This window comes from Lipophrys pholis, assembly GCF_963383615.2.
Source record: "Lipophrys pholis genome assembly, chromosome: 1".
In the NCBI taxonomy this organism is placed as follows: domain Eukaryota; kingdom Metazoa; phylum Chordata; class Actinopteri; order Blenniiformes; family Blenniidae; genus Lipophrys; species Lipophrys pholis.
The window spans coordinates 21,194,099-21,205,859 of NC_137635.1; the positions used below are offsets into that span (position 1 = coordinate 21,194,099).

The 11,761-nt window shown below is 42.0% G+C and overlaps 1 protein-coding gene across 1 annotated transcript; it reads left to right on the forward strand.

The window, feature by feature from the left end:
- On the forward strand, positions 1-7,128 carry LOC308112754 (heparan sulfate glucosamine 3-O-sulfotransferase 2-like). Its single transcript, XM_080468497.1, has 2 exons — positions 1-1,130; positions 5,618-7,128. The coding sequence occupies exons 1-2, from the start codon at positions 523-525 to the stop codon at positions 6,234-6,236; spliced, it is 1,227 nt and encodes a 408-aa protein (XP_080324623.1). The 5' UTR covers positions 1-522; the 3' UTR covers positions 6,237-7,128.
- Positions 7,129-11,761: the final 4,633 nt, after the last annotated feature.

Sequence of the window (11,761 nt, forward strand, 5' to 3'; positions counted from 1 at the left end):
TCTTTCAAATGTGTCTGAACCAATGTTATGCTCACGTCAGTAGTTTTTCCGTTTTGTTTTGATCTTCGGCTTAAAACGTATTTGAATTTTATTTTATTTTTTACTCGATCTTGCTGTGGGGGAAAATAAGCTACAGGGATATGTGCAGAAATATTCACTTTTGATGGATTCTATGCTGAACAGTGGATGAGAAATCAGAGGAGTGAGACTGCTGAATACTCTTTTTTTTTTTTATGTAACGCAAAGATGCTCTGACGTCATGGCGTGGAAACATTTCTTTCTGTCGCTCAGTTTGAAGCTGACAGTCCGCCCAAGTTGCCGGAGAGCGCGCTCCCTCCCGCTGCCTCCGTGCGTAATGACCATGGAGACGTCCGGGACTTTCACAGGACGGTGTCGCCTCCAGATTCAGTGCGCATACAGCGCAGGATACGTCCTCACTTAATGAAGTGCAGAGATGGGACTCGGACGGATTGTGGTAACACTCACCGCAGTCAAGTGATGGAAGTGTGGACCACCAACTGAATGAAGTTCTTTTTTGGATTTACTTTGGAGTCAGAGGACACTTCAGCCACTGGAGCGAATTACAAACAATCAGAGGGGACGCGGCGCAAACAAAATCAATTAGATAAACCATGCACTGTGCATATCCATGGAGAGATGGCATGCGTGCTCCTCTTCAGTCGACTTCTCCCTTTCTCGCACCGGCTCAGAGGAACATCCATCTGTCTGCTGTCTCTTTTTCTATCATATTTGTGCTACTGTGCGCTATTCCCTGACGGCACCGTCATGCTCAAGTCAGGTGACCCGACAGCCAGCTGTCAGCGCGCCGACGGTGCCAAAAGGCGCCTCCAGAAATCACTGCCGTGCGTCTTGGACGCGCGGACGAGCAACGTGGACCAAAGACCGCCGCCCTTCACTCTTCACACCGTCAGGAACGACACGCCCAGTCCCCCCATGAGCAATTTAAAGTTTGGCAATAAAAAGTTACCGAATGCCATCATAGTCGGTGTGAAGAAAGGAGGGACGCGAGCCGTTCTGGAGTTCATCAGGATTCATCCAGATGTGCGCGCGGCGGGGACAGAGACGCACTTCTTCGACAGGAACTACGACAGAGGCCTCGAGTGGTACAGGTGAGAGTACGTCACACCTGAGCACGTGCGTGTCCAAGCAGATTGTTCTTGGAATGAAGTGAAAAAGAGGAACATTTAGAGTGCAGTTAAAGCAGACAATTGTGAACACGCATTTAAGATGTTTGACACGTTTTTCTAACAAAATCAGAGCTCGATATTGTTAATGTCATTAACTGTGGAATTGCACCGACACTTTCTCTATTTTCTCCATTGTTGCAACATGAATTATGTTGCTGCTTTGCCAACTTTATGGTCAGCTGTGCTTCATACGCAGGCATGCATCTCCTCTCCATCTTATCTGAATAAAGATGATGAAAAAGCATGTAAATTATTTACTACAGGGCCACTTTGCTGTGCATACTAATTCATATTAGTGATATTTTGCTCTACCAGAGAACTTGGGAAATGTATAAGTTTGAAATGCATGTCTGCAAATGTTTTAATGTGTGTGAGCCTGAATATTCAGGTGTGTTTTAATTCTAGTTTAATGTTTATCATGAATGCCATTCACATCAAGAAAATATGACTAAATTACAATAATTTGAAGAATCTCAAAACAGAGATAAATATGTAATTAGCTTTACTCAACCCTGAAATCACCCTTGACTTAAAATCAGCAGGTTAGACTTCAGAAACCCATGCAGTTTTGTATTTGCCCCCCCCCCCCCCCCCCCCCCCCTCCCCTCCCCCCAGTGCTCCTCTGTGTATATTGTGCTTTGAGGTCTGTAAACATGCTGGTTGTGCTTTCCGCAGTCTCTCGACTCATTTCAACTTCTTATTGCAAAGAACTTTGGAGAGCTTTGTTTGCACTGGCAGAACAGTGCCCCCCCCCCCCCCCCCTTTTTTTTTTTGAAGTACTGTAGAGCAATTCATCAGATTTCTCATAAAATCCAACCTCTGGAGGGAAACCGTGTAAAGTGCAATGTGCAGTCTTGCTGTAGCTGCCAGGCATCTGAGCCCCAGTCCTACTTGTTTGTTGAAATATTTAGAAATGGAGCTTAAAGTGAATGATTTATTGAACTGAAAATGCTGCATAAAGCCCCACTCACAAAGTGTAATCTCGTTAATTTTCTTTGTTTGAATGATGATCACATACTCCACTGCGATTACCTAATTAGAGAGTTAAAACAAATGTGTTGGTTCAGTCAATGAAGGATGTGGATGAATATAAACAGTTAAATAACAGATAAACAACCTCATTCATCAGCGTATCTGTCTCAAAATGCATTTCATGTTAATGATTGGCTGTCATGTAGTCTGTAGGAGGGATGTGTATCAGTCTTATATAATAATTACAGACTGGAAGTATCTCCGCTAATTGGCACGGCTCAGGGTGGTTGGCAGCTGAAGCCCTTTTATCTCACAGATTTGTCTTAGAGATGCGAACCTTTGCCCCTTACTGTAGTTTTGATTGTCAGCTGTCAAAGATGCAGAGAAAAGGTCAAATGAGGATTGCTTCTTGGGAACTCTCCTGTCGGCATTCATCAAAAAAAGAGTCTAAATTATTGTTTGAAAGCGTCTCAGCCTGAATCTCCCATTGAGTGTGCGCCGTGCATGTTTTGCATTATTCAACATCCGAACAAAAGAATAAATAAAAAGGAGAAGATCCCTGAAGTGAATTTGCCAGGCGTCAGATAGTGGTTCGATTGGCCAGATCACAGCGGTGCGGCCGGCTCAACGTGCCCTCGCATCAAAACAGCACAACAAGTTGATTTCCAATCCCTAAACAACAGATCTGAGAGTTTTGATCCTCATTATCAACACATCTTCACACCTATACAACAGAAAAGGTGCTCGCGGGAGATTTCTGTTGCCACGATACCAGTGAAAAACATGATTGATGTTATGAAACATTAGCCATTTATTTAGAAAACAATACATTTGCAATAAAGCTGAAATCACACCAGTTATGTTGCAGACGTGATATTTTACATTACATAGACGGCACAGGTTATATAACATATCTGACATGCATTTAACATATCATGGTGCAATGTATTACCAGAGCTTTCAGTTCTCTTTTGAAAAAATGTACACACATGGTATGAGAACCGTAAGGATTTTCCTCATTGTTCCTGCCATGTGCACGACACCCACCAGAGGTTGCAATTTAACAACACCCATGAGATCCAATGAGGATCAAATATGTTGTGACTCAAATATACACATCAGACATGACAGGGTTTAAAACATGTGAGAGGAAAAGTCCCACATCTTTCTGCCCCAAACCCTCCAATTCACCGCAAATACACTGATAAAAAAAAACTATCTACTATATGTAGTTAAAAAAATGTTTTTTTAAATAAGGCAACTTTTTGCATGACTTATTTATGTTGATCAAGCAAGATTGTTCTTAGTTTAAACAAATTACTTACACTCATTACTTAAATTATTTAAATTATTCATGTTCACAAAAAAATGTATTTTGAACAAATATTTTTGACTTCAATACGAGATATACTAACTTGAATTTTTATTGTTGATTTCACAGATTCAAAAAAAAAATCTACTTCTCAGATTTAATGTTCTCAGTGTAATAATATTTGATTGATTGTTGGACCTCTGGAAGAATGTTTCTTTTAAATGATAAGATATCATTGATGCAAGCTGTGGAATCCATAATAAAAAACTTAACTGCACCCATGAAAGATGTTTTAAATAATTTCGTTTTTCAAACCTTTTCAGAAAAGAATTTCAACCCTGAGCAATGTCTGAAAGGCATTTCAAGGGTCAATTTCATACATTTTGTAGAAAAATAAATAAATAACAAAATTCAAACTTGAGACAATTTTCTGTAAAACCAGTAGGAACAGTGTAACATTTACAAAGGTCACATACATTTCATGATTTGTAGCTTTAAAAATGTGTGTTGAGAGCTCAATCAATCAATCAATCAATCAATCAACCAATCAATCAACCAATCAATCAATCAATCAATCAACCAATCAATCAATCAATCAATCAATCAACATTCATTTCTAAAGCCCTTTACAACACCCAAGGTGACCAAAGTGCTTCACTGTAAAAAGAGAGTAAAACGAGAAAGAAAAGAGAGTAAGAGTAAATACATGCACTATATCAACAAGAGTAAAATCAAATTGAATCAAAATGAAGTAATACAAAATAAGATAAAATATCACCATTTTAGCCCCCGGCTAGCTCAGCTGGTGCAATGTGATCTGGGTGACGGTGGTCAGACTGCCACCCCCGCGTCCTGGAAACGGATAAGTGGGAGAAAATGGATGGATGGATGTCACCGTAAAATTGTGAATTAAAAGCCTGAATAAATGAGCCTGGATTTAAAGAGGCCAAAGTCGGTTAAGGTGTGTAGGTCAGGGGACCTGAGCATCCTTTCAGTGGGTTGGACAGTCACGAGTTCTGCTAGATAAGGAGGGGCAGTCTCAATAATATGATGCGTTCTTGCAACAGAGATTATTAAACATCACTCCATTGTGGCGATTGTTTCTTGTGTTTGCATACTGTGAAATTGTCAATTTTCCTATAAAGGGGTTATTTGTTTCATCCATCTAACACTTTCAAATGATCATTTTAAGAGTGTGTATTTTGAGTGAATAGATATTAGGTTTACCAGCTTGTTATTTCTTTTTGTCATTACCAAATATGTAGTTTATATGTTACCTACATCTATCTTAGATTTGCTGCAATTTAATCCATAACAGAAAATCCCAACACTGCTGTAGAATTCCTGAAGTTCATTCCTGGGACACTGAAAAGACTGTTTTAATAAGGAATATAAATTATCACAAGTATTAGTGAATTTTAATAAGTGGTGCTTTTGGTCATTGATTTGCAGTCATGAAAACTATTTGATTGGTCCATCTACAGGAAGTCAATGTCTCTTGAAAATGAATCCTTTGTTTTGAATTGATCAATTAGATAAGATAGTGTTAAGACGGTTTCACACTGATCATTAATTGCAGCTCTTTTGTAACTGGCTCTTTCTGAATCCCTCCAGTCGATCTTCAAACTTTTCTCCTACCTGTTCAGATCACTTCTTTCAACGACCACAATGACCCAGTTTGGAGACCCAGAAGCAACCTAACAGAGTCGGTCTGCTATATGTGCTCTGTTTGCATTCACCGTGATTTATTACTCCTGAAACATGCTGCGCTGATGTTCGGGAAAGCTGTCTGCTAGACGGGTCTCCAGTGACAACAAACTACTATGACTTTGCTTCAGTGCTCTTATTATCATTTACATGAAGAAACTGGGTTCATGGCCCAACTGGAGCATTTTGATGCTTGTTCAATCCACTGGTGTAATGCTGCCCTAAATAGACATCTAACATACACTTTTTACTTTGACAGAGTGAACATAAGGACACATTGTCCTCCGTGTCTGAGTTTGTTAGCCTGTGGAGCAATTAAAGCACAGTTGTTTTGAGAATGTGCCTCAGTAACTGAAATGGGAATAAGACACATGATAATCCTCACTGAATCTTGTGTGTGTTTTCATTTTTCATTCAGAGGCCTAATGCCAAGGACTCTTGAAAGCCAAATCACAATGGAGAAGACGCCAAGCTACTATGTGACAAAAGAGACGCCTCATCGGATCTCTGCCATGTCCCAGGACACCAAGCTCATTGTGGTTGTGCGGGACCCCGTCACCCGAGCAATATCCGATTACACCCAGACTTTATCCAAGACTCCCGACCTGCCAAGCTTCCAGGAGCTGGCCTTCAGAAACCAGAGCCTGGGCATCGTGGACATGTCCTGGAACGCCATCCGGATCGGCCTGTACGCTTTGCACCTTGAAAACTGGCTCCGCTACTTCCCGCTGGCTCAGATCCACTTTGTGAGCGGAGAACGTCTTATCACAGATCCAGCTGGCGAGTTGGCTCGAGTGCAAGACTTTCTCGGACTGAAGCGCATCGTCACAGACAAACATTTCTATTTCAACCGAACCAAGGGCTTCCCTTGCCTTAAAAAGCCAGAGAGCAGCGGCTCGCCTCGCTGCCTGGGCAAGTCCAAGGGCAGAACTCATGTTCAGATAGACAGAGATGCTATTGAGCAGCTGAGGGACTTCTACAGGCCTCACAATGTCAAGTTTTATGAAATGGTGGGACACGATTTCAAGTGGGAGTAGAGGTTTGAGACCTATTTTTACATGGCACAGGAAAGATTTATGTATTCCACAAACAGTCTGCCTACAGTGACATGTCAGACCGGATAACTAAGTATCAGCAGTCTCCAGATGATTTTCGAGTGAAACAGCAGAGGCAGTACTATTCTTTGATGTGACTCTAATGAACAGAGCAAAATCCAAGATGACATTGCTTTTGCACTTGTAACGATCAGTTACCGGCGTCAGCATCCTGTTTTCTCGCTAGATATACCCGTCATTTCAGCTTCAGGATCACATGGTTTCGGTTCCTGTTACTGTGCATTACTGCTGACTGGGCTGCTGACGGCTCCACAGGAAAAAAAAAAAAAAGAAGAAGTAAGAAGGAAGAAGAAATTCCAGGCAATGGGATTAGTTCCTTTTAAAATCTGCCTCACTAATCAAGGCGGGGTTTCAAAGCAAGTCCTTGGAAAATGTCAGCAAAGTCTTCAGGGAGAGCAAAATTAAGCTGCAGCACTGTGGTGGTAAATCCAACGTAAAGCCATAAGGCAAGTCTGAACCACCTAATATTACTTACTGTTCAGTTTGTGCACAGGGTAAAAGCCCCCCCCCCCTCGTTCTCTGCAGCATGCACCAGATCTATCTGTATGTGCTGTAAAGAGCAGCACCTCACTTTGTACTCCATGCCAAATGTCTCTGCTGTGTTCGCAAAATCCATGTTTATATTTTTGTTACCAAAGCAAAAAAAACAATTAATCACTGCTTGTACATGAACCTCATTAAATGAAACAGAAGCACAAATTTACACCAAATGATTAATTCTGTCTCATCTAAAGTGACCTCGATAAGCTGCAGAAATCCCTCCCTTTGCACCCTGCTCCAACTTAAACTTTCCAAAAATCATGCACTTAAACCCAAAATTCACATCACTGAGAAATCTGAACTTCTTTTAAAAAAAAAAAAAAAAAAAGTCTCTACTATACCTGCATCTCTGCATCTAGTTTGTGCGCCTGTGGTTGTGAGACCGCCACCCTTTGAGCTTTTATTGCTTTCTGTAGGGTTTGTTGTGAGCATTGGCGGCGGCGGTGGCGTGTGCACGAGTGCGTGCAGGATGGGGGGAATTTCAATCGCTTTTCAAAGACAAAGCAGGCAACACCTAGTCGTGGTGGGTTATCAAATAGATGCTGGTACTGCGTGTCACAAGATTGCAGAGAAAAGTTTGGATTTGGCTACAAGCTATGAATACTAAAGCCCGAGCTGTCTGAGCTGGAGCCGGATTGATACACTGCAGAGAAAACAAAGGCAACTTTTGAGCAGGAAGAAGAACACATGTTTCAAAGCAGATGCTGATTAGACGCACAAAACACCAGAGTGACGCTTCATACTTTTATGTTTTATTAGAGGATAATCGTGAGCTTTTATTCGATATGTATTGAGTGCAGTAATGTTCATGACATTTTAAAGAATTCACATTGTAAACGGGATGCTTCACTGCTAATGCAACAACTTTGGAATGTTATTGACACATGGGCAGAGTTTACACTCCTCAAAACAGCGGACACTTACTCAGCAAGTTTATGTGTCCTTACCATTTACATTGAGCGACTGAAGTCTGGGAATCTGTTTTCTTCACTAATAATACTCGGTAATAACTCGGTTTCCTTCACAGTGAAATATAGAACCCGCTGCTCCTCTGTGTTATCTACTTTCCTCAGAAGTGGAGTACTTTTATCTATTTGAATGCTATTTCATCTGATTCCCCCCCCCCCCCCCCCCCCCTTCCTTGAAATTTGCATGTACCAGTGTATCCTTTGAAGGTTTCCTCGTGTTTGACATTAGAAATCCAGAAAGTTTGAGCTGAGGAAACCTGTTCTTATCTTCACACCGCTGTATGTTCAGACCCTGTCATTCTCCTGCGGGTGGTCACAGTGGCATTGTTAAAAGAAAGGAAAATCATGAAAGATGCTCTACTCCCAGCGTGACCCTCTCTCGATCCAGACGTCTGTCTTTCTCTCTCTCTCTCTCTCTCTCTGTCTCTCTCTCTCTCTATCTCCTCGCAGCGCCTCTCTCTCTCGCTGTCCCAACATTCATTAAACTCATGTGACCTCCAGGTGGGGGAGAAGCCGGTGTGGCTGCACCACCTCCGATGCCCTCCTTGTCATCATGCTCACCAGAAGCTCATTTCTGTGACACACACACACACACACACACGCACACACACACACACAGGTGAACGTCTATCCAGTCGTCACTGTTAGCGGCAACTTTCTGTATGGTACACAGGGGTCCTAATTAGGCCTGAGGGCTGGAGAGAAGCAATCCCCTTGAACAAGCATCAGCCAGAGTCTGATTAGACTCTGCAAGTGAACGGCTCTCCAGAGATTGCTTGCAGGTCAAATCTCTTCTTCTCTTTTCCCTTTTCTCTCTCTCTCTCTCTTCTCCTCTCTCTCTCTCTCTCTCTCTCTCTCTCTCTCTCTCGCACACACACACACACACACACACACACACACACACACACACACACACACACACAGGTGAACGTCTATCCAGTCGTCACTGTTAGCGGCAACTTTCTGTATGGTACACAGGGGTCCTAATTAGGCCTGAGGGCTGGAGAGAAGCAATCCCCTTGAACAAGCATCAGCCAGAGTCTGATTAGACTCTGCAAGTGAACGGCTCTCCAGAGATTGCTTGCAGGTCAAATCTCTTCTTCTCTTTTCCCTTTTCTCTCTCTCTCTCTCTTCTCCTCTCTCTCTCTCTCTCTCTCTCTCTCTCTCTCTCTCGCACACACACACACACACACACACACACACACACACACACACACACACACACACACACACACACACACACACACACACACACACACACACACACACACACATGCATGTACCCAGCTTTCTTTTCAAACATGAAATCCCCCAGGAAGCAGTCCATGCAAATCATGAAATCCTTTGCATTTTGGAGCACCACGATGTGACCTATTTGCACTCGGGCTAATGAGGTGCTTGTTAAGCTTAATGAGTATTTGTTAAAACTGATGCAAAAATCATGATGATTAATATTTATCCCCGTTTTCATACAACGTTAAGACCAAATGAACAATTTGAAGTGAATCCTCGTCCAAGTCCATGTTTAATGTGCCAAATGTTTGGATTACATTTATGATCAAACAACTTTCAAATTTAAATTTAACACAATTCACATTACTTCATTCCCATGGAGCTGCCCAGTAATTATTAAATCCTCAAAGTACCTGAGAGGCTCAGTTAGTAGTTCAGTGTAGCGTTGATAAGCACAAGTTATTATTAAGACTAATACCAAGACTTCAAGGGTAAAAGTAATCACACATTGTTCTGTTTTATCTGTCTCACTCTATAGAGAATTTCAGAAATAAGCTCAGAGCAATTGTGTTGATAACTCCTGAGTGCTGCGATCTGATATTGATTAATGCCTAAAGCAGCAATGTTGCATTTTAATAAAGAATTAAAAATCAAAACAAAAAAGGGCTCATTTGTCTCCAGAGTGGCAGAAAGCACCAAAAAATGATCACAACAGTGACTAAGGGTGGACTTTTAATTGTTTAAACGTGGTGTTATACGAGCACATAATGCAAGTTTCTGTTTAAGACAATCTCTCTTTTTTTTTTGAATACAGATTGAAGGAGCTGCAAATGATTGTTGCTAATCCCCCAAAACATTAATATCACAATCATCTTATATATTATTATTATTACGATTGCTAAAGAAATTGCTTATGCCTGCCAGCAGGTAAACACATTATACATGCACACTCCATTTAAGCTGCATTGAATTAAAGGAGTGCACATTCACACAGCCTCCCTCGTCCTTTGCTCAGGATGTCCTCATGGGATGGAATAAGGTTCGCCAGTACCCAAACGAGACAGCAGCTGACATCGCAGAGGCAGAGATTCAGCAGTGTACCTCTCTCAGTCCGAGCGCTTCAGAATAGTTTAACTCCTGCAGCCGACAGGGTGTCCCAGCGGTCGAAATCACCAGTGGCTTAGGAGCCAAATTAAAATGAAGTGCTGACAACTGTGGCACCGACTCAAGTATGAAATGATACATGTTCTACAACTATTTGTAGACCGGTCTTAGAACTGCAGTCTGTAGGGATGGCACTGAATAAGTGTGTGCATGTGATGTGCTTTATAAACTTCAGGAGGGAAGAATGGAAGCTTTGCATAAAGGAAGAAGAAATGTGGCTTTAAATTTAGGCCACAGTCTTTGTGCAGAGGTGGAAACTACAGGAATGGAAAAACAGATAGTTGCTCCTCCTATGGTGTGACTTGATTACAGTTGCAGCTTGAAAAACTTGCTGAAAAAAAGCTAGTGGTAAATCATGAATTGTTTCAGTAGTTTTCCATAAGTTCCTGTGGAAGACGATACAACTTTAGGCAATCAAGCAGAACGGACTGTAACACCTGTTCTCAAAAGAAACACATTTCTTAATGACAACAAGAAGATGCAACAAAGCAAAGCAGCTGAATTAAACTACCGACATCCAAGCAGAAGCTTCAGTACATGACAGGGTAAAAAGCTTTGTCTTTGTCTGCAGCTGCTTTAATGTGCAAACAAAAAGCACCAAGCTTAGGGACACTTCATTTAATAAGAATAATCAGTCACTGTGATGTTAACATTGAAAATAGCCGTGTCGTATCAACATGTTACTTCATAATGCATTCCCGTTGAGCACTGATAATAGTTATTGTGCCAATAACATAAAGCTATGAAACTCCAGAGGCCTTCATATTGGCCTGTTGTTGATTCTCCTCACCTAATAATTGCTCCAGAGATTTATTTTTCTTTCTATTCCCTCCCTCTTTTCCAAGATCTAGTGTGTCTCTCATTTTAACTGATAATTCCACCACTGAGGGGCTTTATTTCATCTGCTATCACATCTTTGCTTCTATGCTCAGATCCACAGCCACCTGCACGCCCCTTTTAAACTCGTCTCCAGCGGGGAGCGAGAGGGAAGGTGGCAAAGATGTGAGATTTTTTGTTGGGCATGTGCCCTTTCAAGACTCAGATCTGTGAAATTCTGCAAAGTCCTCCAAATTAGGAACAGTTGTTGGGTGCCATCTCCTTGTTGTTGTATCCATTTGTCAGACGAGCGAGAGCCTGTTTTCTGTGGAGGAGCTAAAGTGAGGCAGAAAGCTGATTAGATTGGAGGAGTAGTCAGACCTCGGCGTCTCTCTCACCAGGAGATGTGTTCTAATTAGAGAGCGTGCCTCTCGTCTCACTGAGGAGAATAACAAGCCCCATCCCAGGGCTGCCTCCAGATGAACCTCACATCCGCAGCAAACCAAAACACATCTGATGTATCAGCAAACCCCTGGACTTCAGACTGCACCTGAGTCGACATGCCGCGCATTAGGACTGTGATGGGGGGTTTACACTGTGTGGCTGCAGGAAGCCAAAGCCATAACGACAGAAGAGTGTCTCCGTGTGACGGTTTCAATGGTCAGACCGATTTTTATAACGGCAATAAACAGATTCTGAAATGGGAAATTGCATTAGCAGAGATTT